Below are 21,537 nucleotides of genomic sequence, written 5' to 3'. Positions count from 1 at the left end.
ATGTGAAGTATAATTGCAAAAGTTATATCTTTCCTTCACTCTTTCAAATTAAGTTATGCTACATTGTACCAGATAAATAACATAAGCATCTAGACAGCAAATGACTTAACACATTGTCTGTAGCTGAACGTGCAGATTCACTGGCTTCAGCGTGATTCAAAAGGACAAGTTCTATCTGTATATTGCAGTCATCCATCTCCTGCATAAATGTGAAAAAAGACAAAAAATTATTACTCACAGTCAGTCACTGAGTCATTAATGAAGATGGTGGCCTTGCTGGGTTCTCCAAGGGCGGCATTCATTGGCATCCTTAGCACCAGCTCAAACTTCTCAGTTCCTTCTAAAACTGGCTGTCCAAGGTCATCAAGAATTACCACACGAAATGTCTGCACATTGACTCCAGGGGAAAAATCCAAATTACGACTGATGCCTACATAATCTACTCCAGCTATCAACAGAGAAAAGATAAAAACTATAAAATTAATAAATAGCACTACAAGTACTGAAAAATAAAAATATCTATGATTAGGCAGTTAAGTGCAGGTAAATCTAATTTTTCTTTAAATATAATTTAAAAATTTGTCAAATTCTGGCAGTCATGTAAAGCATAAGTATCTTTTGATCGTTTAAGTCGGACTATACAATAAAACAAGTCAATATTAAGCTACTTTTTGTTTAGTGACTCAAGTCACAAAATGAAGCTGATTCTGTTCTGTGGCAAACCAACAGTTATTCCACTAAAACTAATAAAAGTTTGTTTTAAGTGAGAAATGAAAGTAAGAGGAAAGCTTTGAAAGAGACTCTGAAGATGAAGCAAAGTCTTTTGGAAAGAAATTTCATATTATTCTGTAACAAAGATTGAAGTTTTGAGACTAATGTAAAAAGGGAAGGGAAAAGGCCAGTGAGCTGTCTGTAAGGAATAATCACATATCTTTCTCAGATTTCATAGTTTTTATTTTTATAAGAAACGTTTACCATGCATGTTCTATAAGATACATGTGTATGTTTAGATTCTCCATTCCTGAAATAACAGTAAAGCTCTACAGAACTTTTGCATTACTGAAAATTAGTTGAGAAGATAAACTCTTCTCAGTGTAGTTTAGTGTCTAGACTCTAGATAAGCATTTAAGGATTTCTACGATGTCTTTATATGAATGTCTTAAACATTGTGGTTTGTGAAAAAAAAAATAAATAGCACACTAACAATTGATTCTACAAAGGTCTGTCAAAGCATCACTGAACACCACAGCTGTAGCCAACCTTCTGCTGAACAGGATACTAGATAATAATTTCTCATGGTCTATAGCAAAAATGAGAGGAGCAAACTGCTTGCTACCTGTGATCATAAGTCTGCGCCCATAGTATGTCATTAAGGCATCAATTAACTGCCTTTTTGGGTAGTGTTTTGTAATAGTATTTGAAGACATTTTTCTTCATGCTGGACCTCACAGTTTCTGCTAGTTCTGTTTATTTGACAGAAAATCTGTAACTACTTAATTTGTTCTGAGAACAAAGATCTGCTCAGAGCAAGACACGTAAATTTCACCACATGTAGCTGAATCTCTATCAAGACCAAATATACTAGCATTTGTTGCGGAGAAGTAGTGTAAAACTAGAACAAAACAATAACTTACCTTCTGCAGTTATTGGCTCAGATTTGCGAGACCTCACTGTCACAGAGGCAGCTTTAGACAGGTCAGTTCCAGTCCTCCAGACACGTACCTCAACATACCCAGCACTCTCGTCAACATAGTATTCATCATTTCCAAAGTAGAACGATGGTTCTGGGGAAAAAGGAATAATGATTAGAAATGTTTCTTTTCCACATGTTGAAGGTTACAAGACTGCATAAAATCCACATTAGAGAATGGGAACTGGAGAGCACTTCACTCTTCTCAGTAAGTGAAATAAAGTTTTCTTTTTTTAAGGCTTAGAATTTTTCTAGGTATTTTTGACTTCTTTTCAAGTATTGGTTTGTCTGTTTTGGGACAGCAATTGTTATATTAGCATTATGCTCTTTTCCTTGCCTCCTACATTTTCGACTTTGTGCGTCAGTAGGCAAGAAGCCGTGTGCAAAATCAAATGTGTTATCTCATTAAACTTATTTGAACTGGATCCTGCGCACCAGCCAGAAAATTCCTTGCATTTTTCATTTTGGTGTAAACATAAAGAGCTGAATATAGATAACAAACCTTAACTTGAATGTTCTCACAGATTCCTGTTGCTAAACACAGATTGGAATTTGATATATAACTGGAGCTGCTTTTGGAAATGTTTTCCAGCTAGCCAGCGGAGCAAATACTTAATTTTAGTTCCCCCGCATCTAGCATTTAAAACAAAATCAATCTTATTTCATGTAAACTGGAATGTGAATAGTCTTTTATCTTAGTATTTAAGTTCCACAGTTTATAAGAAAGAACAGCAAAAAAGCAAAGGAGGCTAAGTGTTATCCCACTTAATAGACATATTTTTTATTCTCTGAGCCTGGAGAAGAGAAGGCTCCAAGGAGACCTTATAGCGAACTTCCAGTACCTGAAGGGGCTACAAGAAAGTTCACAAAGGCTTGTAGTGATAGGACTAGGCGCAATGTGTATAAACTGGAGAGGGGCAGATTTAGACTAGACATAAAGAGGAATTTCTTCACCATGAGAGTGGAGAGGCACTGGCACAAGTTGCCCACGGACCCTGTTCAAGGCCAGGTTGGATGGGACCTTGGGCAGCCTGATCTGGTGGGATGTGTCCCTGCCCATCGCAGGGAGGTTGGAACTAGATGACCTTTAAGGCCCCTTCCAACCCAAACAAAAATGTAAATGTAAATGTAAATGTAAATGTAAATGTAAATGTAAATGTAAATGTCAATCTCAATCTCAATCTCAATCTCAATCTCAATCTCAATCTCAATCTTTTCCTCCTTTTTTCAGTTTTTCTACTCAAAGTAATTTCACAAATTAAATAGGCTTAAGAACATAATTCAGCTTCACCCTGGATGTATATCAGCTTCCCTTTTGCTACCCTTTCCATTCCTGTTTCAAACATATGTCTATGATTATCATATATAGCATGTGCCTCTCATTGAACAGCAGAAATCATATCCACCTTCCCCAATGGTTGGGATATAATTTGAATACCTACACAAATTCTTTATTTCATCACAATTTCCTTATGTGAGCTAGTGAGAATTTATTTTAATCATGAGATCACAGTATAGTATACCTGAAAATATCATACAGCAAATGGCCAACTTAATTTGAGTTTACAAAGATAATAGCGATTGATCAGTAATCTATCAGTGGCACTATGCACACTTTCGCTTTATGAAGCATAGAAAACAAAAAGAAATAATCAAAGGAAATTACCAGAAAAGTTTACAGTTCTACAGAGATAAGCCTAGCATACAGAAAATGTCCAACTTACACAAAGGAGTAGACATAAATCCTTTTTAATAGTAAGTGGAAGTTAGGCCCAAAATTTCCATGTTTTTTTCTTAGAGATTATATGTATTTTGCAAAAACTATTACTTCTGTTACAGTGGAACAAATGTTTTGGAATTGAAGAACCTTCTTTTGAAAACAGCTGAGCTCAATAAAGACAAATTTTGTGAAGACATTGTAATATGAAGGTTTTAGAGACTTGTAAGATAACCAGACAGACAAAATATCTGTGTCTTTCTGAAGTATTTGAGGACAATCTGACTGATGACCAAGCATATGGCAACAATCTCCTTGTTGTTTGCGTATTTCTCTTTAAAAGAAAGCTGAACAAAGAAAAATAGGATTTAAATTAAAACTATACAGAAGTACTGTAAAGTAGTTACTCAGGTTTTACTAAGCCATAATTTTACCTGTGAAGGCAGCAGTTCTTAAGTATTTTGTAATTGAATACACATATTGCATTAGGATGACACAGCTAGAAGTTTTGGATAGAAGTATTTTCTCTTCCGCTTTCAAGATTTTTCCTGTTTTTCACAACTGACAAAATAAAATATTAAAAAACAAGCAAACAAACAAAATCCCTTAATATTCCACATAACTGAAAACAAATGCAGCTGCCTCTCTACTTATCTGCTAAAACTAACATCATGTGTTGCAACAAACTGATGGAACTGAATGTACTTACTGAATAATAGTGCAGATTCATAGATCTGCTTGAGCATTATCAAGGTCATCAACGTTTCCAGAATGAAAGACAAACTTGGCAAATGTCCAGCTTTCTTGGATGAAAAGGCCTTCAGTTCCAATGTAATTTTTGCATCAATCTTGCACTATTTACCCATAGGGATTGGGTTGTAAGCAGTTGCATTTATATTTGAGAGTGTGAGGCTCTGATCTGAAACATTTTTAATAGGTGCAGGATACACTCTCTGGACCTCCTTCCACAACTATTCTTTATTTTGATGAGAGTTCTACTTACAGGGATACTGCAGAACTGGATATTAGATCTGCAAAGAAATGTGCCATTTCAGACACAGAATGATGTAAAATTCTCAAGAGGGACAAAGGCTCATTTAAGCTCTCAAGTTTAAAAATGCAAAATGTCTACTCAGACCAAATAGGTAAAATTGAGCCAATAGTTATATTAAGGTAGTTAGAAACATTATCAAATCTAATACACATCATTTCTTAAACAAGTATTTGTAAAGTTTAGCAAACCTGCCCAAGCCTAATCTTGGTTTTATGATCCTGTGCTTTTTATACTGATGTCCTGGCAGTTCTGGAATTAGATCTGGACTTAGCTCCACTTCATTTGAAACACTTAATTGAGAGGTACTCACATTCACAGCCTGCTCACGCTGTTTTCAAAGGCAAGGATTAGGCAATTCCAGGTTTCCCAGCATAACGACCATACAGAAAGAGAGGTGGAACTGCTCATCCACTGCAGTGAATAAAATCTGAGGAGATCTGGAAGCATTCCCTTCTACTCATTGACTACACAGAGTATGTAGATGACTTGCCTTAAACTAGATGAAAGATGCAAAAGAAAATCTTGCTGGTTTCTTGTAGTGTCATCCTAATGCCTGCTTTACATATGCTGAAGAAGAATCCTCATACGCTGTTTGTTCCTTTAGCCACAGCCAAACATAAAAATGTCTAAACTCTCAGTTAGCTTGCCTTGTATTCCAGATTTTTCACACTTTTAGAGGCATGTGTGTTCAATGAAAGACACATTCTGCATGGCTACCCATCCTAGGAAACAAATCCTTACAAATGTTTTGTAAATTCATTTCCTGTAAGCTGTGTTAGTAGCTCCCCAAGGGAAGCAGCAAAGCCGAGCTACTAACAGAGAAAGCATTGTCTTTCTCAGGTCATGGCTGGAAAATACTCTGCTCAATGACTGCAGGCTCACTTACAGCAGGTCTTTAATCTAGTAATCACTCTGGAGAGAGACCACTGCAAATTTAATGGTTCCTCTTACTGAAATAAGAGGAAGTTTTTTAAGAGGTTTTTTGTTCAGACACACAGATTGCACTGGCATGAAGTTACAATAATCAGAGGAGAAAGGTTAGGAGCTTTAGTCCCAGGTTTCTTGGCACAGAAATAAAATCTTTGTCTTGCTTTTGTACTTACACAGTCAGAGTGTATATCAACTACAGCACTAGGCAGTCATCAAGGAGGAAAACAAACACACTTCTCATGCTGTTAGAAATAGGTCTATCTTTATACGTATATCAGATAATCAATGAGAGATCACAAAACTATTTATTTCCAGGGAGGCTTTGTTTTTAAAACGATATCCTTACAATGTGCTTTAGAGGCACATGCAAAAGAGTATGTTGGTTGTAAGATATGCAAAGTACCACAATCAGTTTGGGCTGCAAGTGCAAATAATACATATGGCAGGATAGTTAGGACAAATGCAAAAGAACAGTCTGTTCTGTGCTGACACCTCAATAAGCCTTAATACTGAAGTGATTTTCAGTGATACAGGCTTCCAATGAGAGATAGATATAAATGTAAATCTATTTCTTTCATGAGGAGAGAAAAAATAGAAGAAAAGAGGACCTGCTGCTCTGACACATTTAGATATCAGAACTAGGAAAAGCAGTCATTACATCTGAAGTCATGCTTGATCTTTTCTTGCGGTCTTAAACTGTTTATTCCTAAAAGGTTTTGCCTTTCCCTTTTTCTGCGCACAGTACAAACAAGGCTATGATGTGAATATTACGAGTTGCCAGAGCTAGCAGAAATCTGTTATGGTAATGCAGGTGCAACCCAGTGCTTTGCAAGCTTACCAGCCTATTCTGGTACAGTCCAGACACGACAATGCTGAGTTGAAAATAACGAGCCCTTATGGCTGACACAGCCAATTAGCTCGAACGTAACACACAAAAAACAGGGCTAGATTTTGTCTGAACCTGATCTGGCTCATACCCAGACAATATATACACCTCTATGCAACGCTTACTTGCATTTCAGCATCACAGGTAGCATTAAATGATTGAGCTGCTGAGTGTATATTTAAGAAAAGAGATTCCACCCTTCCAAACTTGAAGCGGGTGAGTTGCAGACAGACCAGTTAAGAACAAGTGTTCCATTAGGTTTGAGAAGGCATGGACATTTACTTTTTAATACAGTAAAGGTCAGCTTCTGTAATGTCTCTCATATATGCATGTTAATGGGAGCAAAAGAAAAGCTTAGAAAAACTGTCCATTACAAAAAGTTTATATTATGATATTATCAAAGAGGACTGTAACGTCTGAAACTAGGTAGCACCATTCTGCAGCTATTTACACACACTTGAAGCTATGCAAGCAACTGAGCTTGCATTTAGTGCAATGACTTTATTTTGCCAAGTAATTTCTTTTGCTGAATGCTGTAAAAGTAGGGGTCAAGATTACAGTCAGACCTCAGTTCTGGAGCAGGTACCTATTGTGCTAATGCCAATAGCTTTTTATTTGATGTGGTCAAACTAGATTACTTTTCAAATTCATATGTTGTAATCTTAGCAGCTTTCATCTTATTACACTGTTGTCATAGCTTTTGCAATCAAAAAGTAAATTCACCTTAGAATCAAAATTACTAGTTGCAGTCAAATTGCCACACGCATTATCTCAAGCAAATAGTGTCTGCATTTCCATTTGTCTCAACAGCCCATTTCTGTCTAGCAGCTTACAGTGATTATTGAAAAGATACTGCAAACATTAGAACAGGTGAAAGGACAGCCACAAATTAATGTAAACTTTCCAAACCTAGTTCTATTTTCTAAGATAAAACCACATTTTCTTAATCTACAAAGGTAATGCCATACATTGGCTGGACTTGTTCATTGCTGAATTACTCTCATTTTACACAACTTAACCCAGTAATTTCAATAGAGTAACACGGAGTGAATTGAGATTAGTAACTGCTATGGACAACATTACATATGAGCAACATTTAATTAATTTATGATACATACTAATTCAGTATAGACCTTTACATTTTAAGTCATCCTTTATGTTATGAGTGCATCCATGTTTCAGTTTCTCTAACCACAGTATCAGCACAAGCAGTATCTGCCTAGCAGGCGCATCTAACCTCTCTGCTACATAGAATCATAGAATCACTAGGTTGGAAAGGACCCACTGGATCATCGAGTCCAACCATTCCTAACAATCCCTAAACCATGCCCCTCAGTACCTTATCCACCCGTCCCTTAAACACCTCCAGGGAAGGTGACTCAAGCACCTCCCTGGGCAGTCTGTTCCAGTGCCCAATGACCCTTTCCGTGAAAAATTTGAATGAATAAGTAAAACTCAAATATGAGAAAAGTAGCACAGCAAAGGAAGTAGACCACAACCCTAGCCGCAAGATCGAGGTGACAGTAAGATGGCTACTGTGACACCCCATCTCTGGTCACCTATTCTTTCCTTTTCTTGTCAGTCTCATCCCTGCTGCAAGTTCAGCCTGCGGTGTACTTTGCAGCCTGAAGAACTGAGCTTATACTGATTCTCCTTAATGTCAGGTTGCAATTCACAATGGTTCAGTAATAACTAGAACTACAGAGAATGCCTGAATCATGGAGAGTAAAGACATTTGATAGCATGAAGCTATGCTTTAGCTCAGCTTCTTCAAGAGGCATGCCTAGAAATTGAAGATTAATTTTTTAACAAGTAGATAACTATTATGTACAAGATGGTAAGGAACAGTCTTAACTTGTTCCGCAGCTATAACTGGCATTTCAGCAGAAAGGTTAAGGTGTGAGGTTGACTATTATAAATTACCTTCTCTTGGAAGCAATTAACTTACCTTTGTTGATTTGCTGAGAAGCATTGTTACTTTTCCAAAACAGTAAATTAATATATATATATGAAATAATGTATACGTGAAAATATTTATTAGTAGAAGTAGCATTGCTATGATTGATTGCATAAGATACAACCTACAGACCTTGATATTACCTGAATGATCACAGATGTCTGAGAAGCTTTTCTTATGTCCAGATTCAGAGAAGAGAGATGAAAGATTTTTCCTGCTACAAGCTCCAATCACTTGCACATGGTTCAATAAGGCAGATAATTGCCTAATTTACCAATGTTAATAAAAATATAAAGATTAATAGCTGGAGAAAGAAACACTTTGGAATTTGGGGACACATCCAAATGTGATGGTATTGCCTGCAGCAACTATCTGATTTTCATCTACCATTTTCCTACTGGCAAGACCCCCCCACAGAGCATAAAACCCACTCAGAATCTTGTACACATTCTATTTTTAAAAAGAATAGATTATTTTTATGTAAGAGGCCCAGGAAATGGCATCAGTAACAAATTCTCAATGAACTGATGGAACAGAAGCAGGCAGATAAATGGAAGGTTTGGCAATAGTATTTAAATATACCGCACATGAGATACCTCACAAGAAGACAAACTATAAAGGTGCTTAGAGTCAGAGATTCACACTTCAGATAACAAATGAGGACTTCTACAAACACAAATGGGAGAAGCTGAGCAGTATTTCAGAATTCATGCTATATAAATATATAGCACGGAAACATTTCTAAACATGTTTTTTAATTTAGTGATTAGTTTACTATTGGGCCTTGCAGAAAAAGCAGTCAGTAGAAAGGGGGTGAGTGTAATAACTAAATTTAAAAAACCAGGGGTTTTCTGATAACATTTTTTGATTTTTCTCTTCCAAAGTGTGCTCCTCACATCTACATCCATATCAAGAAATATAACCACAAATTCACAAAAGAAGTGCTACTGATGTCATCGACCTAGACTTCTTCAAGAACTTTGACACGGTTCCCCCCAACATTCTTATGTCTGAATTGGACAGATATGGATTTGATGAATGGACACAACTTGATTACCCAAATCTTAAACATGCAAAGCACTCACTAAGTCATTACATTAATTCCCTATGATTGTAAGCAACTCAGAACAAATGATTAATTTAGAATAGTTTGCTGGGCAGTCATTACATTTTCAAACCGTCTATAATAAATAAAGATCTGTAGTACAAAGACAAAAGTTGTAAAAAACACAACATGCTAGAGGAAGACAGGAGAGAGAAAGATTTTTTATGTACTCTTGAGTAAAGTGTCATAAAACAATGATTCATTAGGCTCTGGAAGACAACATCAGTATGCAAGAACACCATCTCATTTAACTTATTCTAGTTTTAACAGAAAATATCAATTTCTACAGTTCATGTAATTTTGTATTTTCTGCTTATCAACTATTTTATGTTCTTTGAGTGCAAAACTCAAAAGCTGTTTTCTAGATTTCAATACTATAATATTATATAATATTATACTATAATATACTATAATATAATATATTATATAATATTATACTATAATATTATATAATATTATATAATATAATACAATAATTACTAGAAATATTACTGTCACTCACAGAGAGTTGTAATAATGCATATGTAAGTCAACCATTTAAGAACCTGCAGTAGTGAATGCTTAAAGATACACTGCTCTACCAGCTGAGTCCTCTATTGTGAAGAAGCCATCTGAAATAGACGTGACAAACTACCACCTGGAGGTCATGGTCTGTCCTCCTTACCTATTAAAGGGGCCCAGATCATAAAGTTTGACTATATACCTACTTATTAAGCATCTAAGTGAAGATGAGATTCAGCTAACATCTTTAGTTCATATACAAGTATATATGATGTGTGAGTGTGTACCTGTATACAGGCCCATATAATAAAATGTCAGTAACAGATAGTGCTAGGAAAGCAAATCATAAATGTGCCTGGCTGCCTCTGTAGAATGTCCTGCTGTAAGATATAACATTAATTTATTTCTGTGATAGACCGTAAACAAAGACTTTCCAAAATCTTTAAGGCTATCATCATAAATTGTGCATTTTTCACTCTTTTGAACAGGTGATAATAAGAAACTATAAGTAAAGGAAACTGGGAGTATAACATGTGTCATAAATTGGCTGTGTTCCACTTTTTCCTTTGATTAGTTGCCAATCTGGCCACCTGCCACAGATGGGGGAAAGGGGAGAGGTCACACAGAAATTTTACCTAATGAGAGGACAAAAGAAGTTAAAAGCTACACAGAACTGCTAGAGACATCAGACCCACAGGCACTGTTAAAATAAAAGAGAGAGAAAATAGTCAAAGATGGCTGTATAGAGGAAAAAAAGAACTAGTTATTATTTTAGTCACCTCTAGAGAATGGTGAAGTATATACAGCCAATTCATTACTATAGCCCATAATATAACACTGGGCATGCTCTTTCTACAGTGTTCAGGTTGTAAGTAAAACTGGACAAATAGAGTGTCAGAAATTAACTACCAAGATCAATGAACTCAAACCATTCTATGATTCTATGATTCTATGATTCAATTTAGGTTACAGCACACCTATTGTTGTGTTGTTGAAAAGAAAAACACATTTGATTGCCTGTCTCAAGGCCAGTGGAAACAGACTCCAGACAGCTTTGTAGGATAAAGATATCCTCACAAACCATGTTACTACTACAATATTTATTTATCATCAGCTGGAAATTTGGCTCAGTACACACACTAAAAGTAGATACTGCATACCTACTGGGACAGTTAGTGCAAAGCATGCTATTTATAATGTAGCATTGCATTGCCGACTTTCTGCCTCTGTCAATATCGACTTTACTATTCCAAACAGCTGGACAAGTCCTAGTAGCTACTGATGTCCAGAACACGGTCTAAGGATTTCCAGAGTTTAATTAACTGTAGGGGGAGTGACAGCAAGCATTTTAAAGAAATCTCCAGAAGACTAGAGAATTAATGTGTTCTGTTTGACTTCTAACATTGGCTTTCTGCATTATCATACCATGATCATACCCCCACCCAGTGTACTCAGCTGTAAAATATTCCCAGATAATGCTATCCTCTGTTATGTGGATGATATGAGTGATTGATTCTGTTGAGTATATATAAATAAAATGGTAAGCAAACCTCCAACATAAACCTGAATCCTTTGCTTTCCCAACCTCGATGTAGAAATGCCAAGTAGAAGTCTGAATGGCTTCTTACTCATCTAATGCGAATGAAGTGGAACAAATGTATTTAATGTACTTCTTGCTGTGAACAGCATGAGGCTTCAACAATTCCACTAAGGCAAAATGACTGTGTGTCAGCCTGGCTGTAAGGCTGTGTGCTCTCATGGCAACACTAAATACAGTAGCATGGAGTTAAAATCACATGGGAAGACAGCTGCTGATGAAAAATTGAACCAAACAAAATAATTTTAAGTCTTCTTTTAGTTGCAAACTTCCAGCTCTACATTCATCACACACCTGGTTTTCAAATGTGATTACAAGAGCTTAAAATTTGCTTGCAGTGCAAAATAGAGCAAGAATAAGTCTAAAGCAGCAGCCCGACAATCAAAACAAGCAGGACTCTGTCTGCAAGCCTTGTTGCAAGGCTTAAAATATTTTGTATCAGACTTGTTACACAAAACAAAGCAACACTGTTAGAACCAAATTACAGGCTTATCATTGCCAGGTGAACACTAACAAAAGAGTTTGAGCTTATTTTTGCTCTATGTATGTGAAATGATTTCAGATTCACAGTGTCAGTTGGAAAAAGTGTTTCCAGGTTGATCTCACTTAGGGATCAAGGCATGTCCATGCAAGATTGGAGTCTGAGTGTTTTCAGGGTCCCCCCTCCTTAAGAGTAATGAAAACTGTACAGCATCCTTATCTTCCTTTTCCTAAATGCATAATATTGATCCATTATGTAAAATACCTCTTCCAAATGAGCTTTATGCTGAACTCTGTGCCCTCCATGCAGGACAGGTATGCCCTGAGCCAATCAATTGACCTCACATTCTTCAGATATTTCTGTTCATCCTCCAAATCCTTAAAAGGCATGAAGACAAGTAATTCAGTTCATCAATTCTGGCTATATTGAGTAACACTAGTTCACATTTGAATGGCAAATGGTTCAATTTTTTTGTTTTCCAGATTTTATCTTGAACATCTAAATACCTATTGAAACACTCTTCAGCATTCATTTTTTTTAGATTTCAACTAGATCCTTTCAGACTTTCTTTAGAAATCACAATTATTTTATGAAGCAAGAATAGCTATGCATCCCTCTTTTGTTTAATGGCATTTCATAGTACGAGCTGTTTTAACAACAAAAATTTAGAAATGATTCCTTCCTTCATTCCCAGTAGTGCTTGTAACTTTGGAATGAATGGCAAATTACATTTCCAAGGGTAGGGTTTATATATACTGTCAGAAATCAAGGCACTGAAACGCACAAGGAACACACAGTGACTGATCTCAACAGTTTAGATACTTATGCAAGTGGGATGGTTTCTGGGAGTATATGTCTCTTTTCATTAACTATATAAGGATCCTTGCATAACTTGCTTAAATAACATGTCTAAATGTACAGATGGCTAATATAAAGTGAGATTACTACCATGTCAGAGTGGGTGATTTGCATAGGTCTTTGCCTTGTATGCTTTTCTTCCAGTGATTCATGATCAGTAACTGATTATCACCCCTGACTCAAACATCCATGTTTTCTTTCACTTTTTTGAGTGCTTAAACTGTAGTTATGTGTAACTCAGAATCCAAGACTTCCATGCACAACTTACTTTGCTGTGCATTCCATTAACTTAATCTTTTTCATGTTTTCTTTCTGTCTCCAACTTCAGGACCTATCACAAAAAGTCCCTTCCAATGTAAGAAATGTACCAACAGCAGCACCAATTTTAAAATCACCTTTTCTTGATACATAAGTACCTGTGCATGTTCTATATGCTATGACTATATTTAAGAATTTGCTTTGGCAACACTGCACAACTGCATAATCCCCAATTAAAGCATTCAGTTGCCAAGAATTTCTTTAATATACTCTGGTTCACTAGAAAGTTGAGCACACCTCTTTTACTTTTTGTTCATTGCCATGATTGTTTAGCAATTCGGCTATTTTAGTTAGACCCTAGAGGGCTTCTCTGGAAATAAAAGAAGAAGAAAAGACTTTGATGATAGGTACTGGAAGTGAATGTTTCCTAATTAACTTGCATTGAATGCCAGAAGAGATAAGGTAATGTTGCCAGTGCTGACTTGACTTCCATAGGAAAGGTCTCATGTAGTAGTATTAAACTTTGACCTTTGGGTTTGTACCTTTTGATCTGAAAAAGTCAATGGATGTTAATGCAGTCACAGTACTTGGAGAAATCATAACTTAATGACATGCTGTGACATTTTTCCAAAGAAACTTTGCTACGGGGAAGATTTATTTAAACAGATGATGAGAAAAATGTATCAGTAAATGTGAAGTAAGGAGACTAACCTGGGCTACAGAATTTACTATGGTAACATTATCATAGCTCATAGACTATTACATATGTGCTAAAGCCTTTACCCATCTCCATCTCAGGCGTTTTCTAAACTAAATTTTATTTTAAAAGCTAAAGAAACTTTTGTTGTCTTTCACTTAGCATACTGTTTTAACTTACTGAAATTAATTTTGTGTACTGGAAACAATAATAACCAGCACTACCTAAAATCCTCTGCTTATTTTTGAATGATCTCAGTCATGACTGCCAGGGTGTTAAATCAGTCATGCCTTACTGGCAAATGAATTGTCAGTAAGGTTTTCAGTACTGTGGATTTTTTTTTTTGTGGGAGTACATTCACTGATACAGAACACTAAAAAGGAACTCTATCACACCATTTCAAATATGCCATATGTAACATTTTGGGTGCAAAAAGACAAGTGTCTGTTCATAAAAATGATTAAAATCTAGTCATCAAAGCCCCCTTATCTTTCAGTAATGTAGATGTTTCAGTTGTTACATAATGAAAATGTTCTGCTTGAATTTCCCAAACACTTCTCCATGTCAGCTTTTTTAATATATCCCATAAAATTATTCATATTTGTTAAACAATTCTGTTTAAAAGTTTGTAGCATTAAGGCAAGTTATGCTCACAAATGCAGGGAATATGAGAATTAAAACTGAATCGTGGCATACAAAACAAAGTATTTCTCATGTTTTCTAATGGTAATGTTAAAATAAAGGAGATATCCTGTTAACTTCCCTGATATATTGCGGGAGTTTCATGAACTGTTAGTTTCTTTAATGTGTTTAGATTGGTTAATTTCATAATTTCTTATTCAAAGTCACTCTAGGCTACTGTTAGAATGACTTTATAAGCTGATAAATGACACTATCTTATTTTAAATACCAAAAAAGTATGCAAAAGTGTTTCCTCCCAGGCACTGAGATTCCCACTGAAGTTAAGATGCTCCAGTATCAGCTCATCTCTATTTTTCATATCTGATCTGTTACCTTACAAGAAGTGTTATTTCCCACTCTTGTATTTATTAATGTTACGTGATGACTCAAATGCTTCAGAAAGAAAACAATGTCACCTCTGTCACAGGATTACACTTGAGAAATTTTAGGCAGACTGAGTATTTACACTGCAATTAGATGGGTGTCAACTTCCTGCCTTTAAAAGCTGCCTTTTATATCCTTAACTAGGGAGAAATCTCTGTGCTGATAATAACACTCTGTGTTGGCATCAGACTTTCAAAGAGTACTGTACTATATAATTCCTCACATTCGTCTTTAGGAAATATGACACTGTCCCAATAGGTGGTTTATGGTCTCATGGAGAGGATTAAACTAGCTTATCAGTATTCGTCCCACAGAATTACAGTTGAGGTGTCAGCCTCCAAAGTCCATGCATAAATGAAGGCAAATGTACCAGGGAACCTTTTTGTTACTGCCACACCTATGCTAGGGACACTGAAAGTGAGGCTTGAAGCTGTAATAATACTTACATGTATTTTTCAAAATAGTTTGCGATACAGTGTGCTGATTCTACTATTCCTTAGTCACAGAGCTCTCACCAATCAACAACTTGCAACGCAATACATTAGACTATGGACCACTTGAACAAAGGACATGATTCTCTTAGCATTTCCTTATAGCGGGCATTTCTAAAGTGACATTACTGCCCTTTGATTATTTGCTTTATTAAAAAAAACCATAAGAAGCATATGTGGGCACTTCTAGGAAGAACTTTAAATGCTACATCAAATCAGAAGGAATACAGATTCCCTCTTAGCAGCTGCCAGATGTCCTCTGGTCCATCAGAGCCTCTAATATGGCCCTTTGGACCATAAAGCAATAGGTATGAAGACTTTGTGGATGCAACCTCAGAATCACACATACAAAGGTGTCCCTATAGTGTGACATTCAGATTATAACTGTTACTGTGATGAAATGGAAAGGGGCATCTCCTCACTCCTAATCACTGCTTATGTGATTGTATCAAACCATAAAACATCAATACTAAATATTTTAATATACCCACATAGATTTCTAATAGTATTTTCAAAAAGAGCAAAAATCCAGCTTCTGATTCCAATGTGATGCTACCTGTATTTTCTGCCCAGGACTGGAAATATCACTTAATTACATGATATCTTACCATCATCCTTGTCAGGTACAATGGTAATTCGAGTGCTTGGGAATTCTACACCAATTCTTCCACCCATCGGCATACTTAGCAAAACGTCAAAGGTCTCGGCCTCTTCATACAAGGAATCATCTATGATGACAACCCGACACATTTTTTCTCGTTCATCTTTGTCAAAACGTAGAATACTGTTATGATCCTCAGGCCTGGATATGTAGTCAGAGTAAGAGAGTACAGAAGTTGGAGCAGTGCCAGATGCTGTTCCTGTGGCATAAAAGGAAAACAGTTACTCTACATACCATTGCTATAATGATCCCTTCACACAGGCCGAATTTTATTTTCATTATCTTTTACTTTCTGTTTACTTTTAGGTGATGAGCTGAAACCTCTGACCAGGCTACATTTCTGAGCTCCCTGGACAAACTACTTCTATATAAGATGCAATGCAAGCACATCACTCCTCAAATTCATTGCAGCATTTCAATCAGAAGGAATACTATAGTCTATCACAAGAGACCCTGTGAGTATTACCAGTTAACTCTTAGTATATTTTCCCCATTGAAGATATCAATGTACCAGAAATTAATGATAAAAAGATAGAATTCGATGAAAACAAGTTATTTTGATTCCAGATCTCCTCACAAAAAAAACCCCTGTTGCTATATCTCTCCTTACGAAAAAAATTTAATAAAAGCACTGGTGTAGAGTCGTCTTGCTCTGTGGATGTAGTTAACAGGAGATAGAAAGATAGTGGAAGGAGAAACATGGCAATTAAGCAATATCATTTTATACCAATTTTTTCATGATACAAACAAGTAAAGGCTATCCTGGGCAATCATTGCAATGCTTTCACTTCTCATCACTTTCAGGTATATGGGGCTGCGTATAAAAATCTTGCCAAAAGATAAAGAACACAGATCGTCTTCACCTTCTAACAAGTAGTAGAAATTTGGAACATAATTTTTCAATAATTAATTTTTCAATGATATTCTAAGAATGCAAAGATGAATATATTTCCAGTTGAGACTGAAGATATTTAGATGAAAAAGTAATTAACAGAGTGATAAATAATTTCATTATGAATTAGAAGGAACAATTATTTTTTCTTTTCTGTCTCACTTCTGCCTTTTTTTTTCCTATAGCAGATCCTGTTACCTTGATGTGTGTAACAGATAACCATCAGTTCCTGGCTCACATCTCCACTTCTTCTGACTGGAATAAATAATTCACCAACATCTTCTTCAACAGTATAGGTGGACTGAGGAATAAAGACAGTTGATTCTGCAAAGAACAAACAGACTTGTTTATGTAGATTTATGGGCTCAAAAAGTCAGCTGTAAAACAGCTAGGAACATTTTAGCATATTGAAAAGTGCAACAAATATTTCCTGTTTATCAAAAAAGGCACTAAATTTTAAGAAAAACTTAAAGAGTAAGAGAATTAGAGCTGCTTAGTCTTTCAGAAACAGAAAAGAAAGTCAGATCATTAGGTCAGAATTCACAAGTCCTTACTAAGTAGTCTCTGAAGTGACTAATTTACTTATCTAGGGTTAATGCTGCCAGTCAGTGTTTGGAGAACCTGTCCACAAGTCCTATATTTTTATTAATTCCACTGTATTTAATTTTTAACTCTTAACTACAGAATATCTGATTCAGACATTTGAGTTGAATTGGCTACATGTCTACACTCATGCTTCATTCAAAGGAGAGCTAGACATTACAGTCAGTGGAGTCCGGAGAGCAACAACCCCCGACCCACATCCCCCTGCCATTGTAGCAGACCAAAGAATCTCAGATCGGTCTTTTGGGGGAAAAAACCACTAAGAAGCATTTTAAACTCCTTTGTTATCTTATCCTCAGATTTCTGAATTTTATGCTGTTACTGGGATACAGGGTCAATTTTGTTCTTATTCTCTCAAAAACTAAGACAGAAAGTAGTTATGCGTATAATTATAAAGCACCTTTAAAGTTCAATTAACCTGACTGCAATCCAAACATAATTCTGTATAATATCAAATCAAGTCATTCAGCTGACTGCACAAAGCAATCCTTTCCATTATTTCAGAGTACTTTGGCAAACAATGTTCTGAAAATTGTCATGTGACTTCTTTGAAAACATGTTCCAGGTTTTACTTCTCCAGTTGGAAAATACTACTAGCTCTACTTAAGGTCAAAATCCTGCAATAAAAATGCTGTAATTCAGGTTTGATAAGATCTAGAAACTTTCACTACTCCAGCAAGTCAAAAAACTCAATGTGAAAAACACTGAATCCATACCTGTTTGTTTTACAGTAAATCAGAAGGGAACATTAAAAAGACCCAATTTATTGCTTTTATTTCACCCTTTAGAATTAAGGTAACAAAACAAAAAACTCCATCCTTTAAATAAATTCAGGAATATGATTTATTCTGTTTCCTGTCTCTCGTGATTATCCAACTAGGAGTAAAATGAGACTATAAAAGTCTAAAAGACCTTATGAATAACATAAAAGCTCAGAGGAGAAAGATCTACATAATCTCAGCTAGAATAAGAAAATACATCTTTATGCAACCACTTTTTTTAATAAACAATTAACTAAAGTCCCATAGACCAAGAGGCTGGTAGAGCTTTCCAAACAAGCTCTATTTTTGTGTTAAGACTGCACCATTCAAATAAATGAATTTTAAATCATTTTCATTGGAAGCAAAATAAAACTTTTGATGGTTTCTATTCAGTCAGCATCCGATCTTGTTATAACCTACACTTTAAAGGCTTATTAGAAAATCCAGTCCTTCTCCTCAAAGTAGTCTCTATTTTTCCTGCAGATATTCCTCGATTTGCAGTTGTGCATTTGATTTTCTCTAATGCAACCTCACTTTATGTATATTTACTACAAATTCTCTAGGAATGTAAAAATTTTGTCTTAATAAAAGAAATAGGAAAAAAAATCATTAGCATTAAGAAGACTCAGACAATTAATTTACATTGCGATCTGACTGACAATAGAAAAGAGATTTTTAACACATTTTCAAGTCATTTTTGTGTCTCATACATACTGCTTTTCAAATTAAGTACTATTTTTCTCAGTGACTAAATATGAATGTCAGATAACCTCTGGTTTAACTTGCATTTGTAACTAGGAACTAAGAAACCTCCAACAGTTTTTCTACCTGCAAACTGTTACAGTCATTCAATGCTTGAAAGATTCCTCAAGGACAGTTTTGTGTGACCATGGCCCATGTGTTAGAGAGTCTGGATGCAACTGAAAAGCTAAGCCAAAGACCAATTCTACCTTTTTTTTTTTTTTTTTTCTTTTTAATCAGCTTCTTTCTTCATTTACATTTAACCATAATTTTTTACCCTTACTGAACTTCTTTCTCAGCTTGATATTAAGGCCTAACTGTATTAACTAGTAAGTTTAAAGACTTGTCGGGACCAACCAGCATGGACTTTCCTATACCATCCTCTCCCACTTGAATTATCATGGGAGGGTAAATCAAGTCAGCCTCCAGCTACCTGTGCAGGTACACTCTGTTTGCAAACACATTGAACCAAAAACCTATTATACCTAAAATGAAAACGAAATTAAGCAAAAAATCTAGAAATAATATATCATAGAAAAAATGCAGCTATTTCATCAAAGCATGCTATCTTAGTAGCATGGATGAAACACTTCAAGAGATAGAGGACAAAAGGCTTCTCAATGCCCAAGACCGTCTTCAGAAATATTCCGAGGAAAGGTAGGCTTTTCTTCCCTGTTACTCACAGCATTTTCCCTCCAGTTTATCTTTTGGTATATGCACATACTGGCAGCAGAGTGCTGGAAAGGTTCTTACCATCTCCTGGGTCAATAATTTCCACTGTAGATACATCAGGAAATTCCAGAACAGCCATGACAGGCTCAGAAAGAACAATTTGAAAGGATTCAGACTGTTCATGTTCACCATCACTCAAAATCCGTACTCGCCATGTAGCTAAGGTTTGGCCAGGATTAAACTGCACCTGTTTCTGGGCTTTTCCTCTGAAGTCTTTATCTTTCTTGGCAGTACCATCTCTGGTGCTAATACCTGCCAAAATCAGAAATTCAGGTCATTAAAAAAATCCCTTGCAACCTTTCTGTCATTAATTAAACTTCTAAAAAATAACTTTTAGAAAAGTATACTTTTCACAACTTGAGAGTTTTCAAGTCAACTGTTACTCTTGATTAATTTTATATTGATGTCACACATAGAAGTGGAGACAGGTCAATTAACATTATGAAAGGCAGTTTAGCCAAAGCTGAACTATTATACTAGAAAACCCCTACATTCACAGAGATTACAGTCGAGCTTTCATTTCTCCATAATTCAACCATGGGTGCCCAAAGGGGCTACAGACTTCCTCCCCAGCTCCCGCAACTTTAACGTATTGGGCTGTCTACTGTTTCAGAACATCTAAATAACATGCTCCCTGAAACCTTCAGAAACATTTACTTCTCCTAGAAAAAAACAAAAACACACCTGGAAAGTTCAACCTTCAAGGGGAAAGCTAAGGAAAACACAAAGACATGAAGGAGTAAAACATACAGAATAAGGATGAAAGAAGATGTACAATTTAAATCGTTGTGGTCATTTCCTACTACAATAAGGATTTTTTTTTTTTTAATTTGTTATCCTCTTATTCAATGCTTGCAAAGTGACAATCAATAAACTCAAGCCAAGTTGAAACTGCAAAGCCAAGGGATAAAATCCAACACAGCTCATCCCACTAAGACAACACCAACCTTACAGCCTTGGATCCCGGTTGCTCTTAGATGGCTTTTCATTGGTGTTTCCCTCCTAGTTTAAGGCTGTCTGACAGACCCTCATGGAAATCAGACAGTCCTTCAGAACTCATGCATTTGGCCTCTGTTTGAACCCCACAGGACCACTCCTAAAGATCTTTCTCAGGATATCAGAAAAACCTTAGAACTTTTCCATTCTCTGCCTTTTTCTTCCAACTGTATTTTTTAATGTATTAAAACATATCAACCTTCTCAACAAACCTCACTTTTCTTGACTCCTGCTTGTATCTCCTCCTAACTGCCATAGCCAATACATCATATAATTTCTAAAACCCTTCAACTCCTTTGGCACTACACACTGACCAGATAGGCAGGTAAACATCTTAACCAATACCTTTTATGTTCTTTCCAACTCTGTAATTCCATTTTGCAGGATTAAGGTAGTCAGAGGCAAGTTAATTTAACTGCATTTGCTGGACTTTGAATCAGCTCAATTCAGAAACTGAATCCATAGGCAGAAAAATTTGTAAATACTATTTGAAGGATCATAAGTCAAATGAGTAGCCATTCCAGAAATTAATTTAAACCACACATCCTCAACTTTATATTTAATTAATCTCTTTTATTCTTTTACTTTCTTTAAAAGAAATATATTATCAAATTAATTCACTGTTGAAAACAGTGCCTTTAAAGTTAGAACCAGTTAGTCATAGTTATAGTACCTATATAAGGTACCAAAATAAGTAGTTTAGCTACCTCTCAATACCTGAAGCTTAGATTATTATTCAGAAAGAGAGTTAAATAGAAAACTGATTTCTAAGCATGAGTTTTTTCTCTGTGCCAGGTAAATGCTTCCATATGGTCTGCAAGACCAGTCCTAAACAAGACCAGTCTTTTCTAAGCAGTATAAGCT

At 35.8% G+C, this 21,537-nt stretch overlaps 1 protein-coding gene across 2 annotated transcripts in view; it reads right to left on the bottom strand.

Annotated features, from left to right (window-relative positions):
- The window catches only part of FREM2 (FRAS1 related extracellular matrix 2), a 126,703-nt gene that overhangs the window by 37,860 nt on the left and 67,306 nt on the right, over positions 1 to 21,537 (bottom strand). For both annotated transcript variants that reach the window (XM_054054736.1, XM_054054744.1), the window contains exons 4-8: positions 19,699 to 19,929; positions 17,039 to 17,164; positions 15,896 to 16,147; positions 1,635 to 1,784; positions 239 to 448 (exon numbers count right to left, since the gene is read on the bottom strand). In XM_054054736.1, coding sequence (XP_053910711.1) covers positions 239 to 448; positions 1,635 to 1,784; positions 15,896 to 16,147; positions 17,039 to 17,164; positions 19,699 to 19,929 — 969 coding nt within the window. The remainder of the gene's footprint in view (positions 1 to 238; positions 449 to 1,634; positions 1,785 to 15,895; positions 16,148 to 17,038; positions 17,165 to 19,698; positions 19,930 to 21,537) is intronic.

This window comes from Cuculus canorus, chromosome 1 (assembly GCF_017976375.1).
Source record: "Cuculus canorus isolate bCucCan1 chromosome 1, bCucCan1.pri, whole genome shotgun sequence".
Taxonomy (NCBI): Eukaryota; Metazoa; Chordata; class Aves; order Cuculiformes; family Cuculidae; genus Cuculus; species Cuculus canorus.
This window is presented reverse-complemented; position numbering and strand designations above follow the sequence as displayed.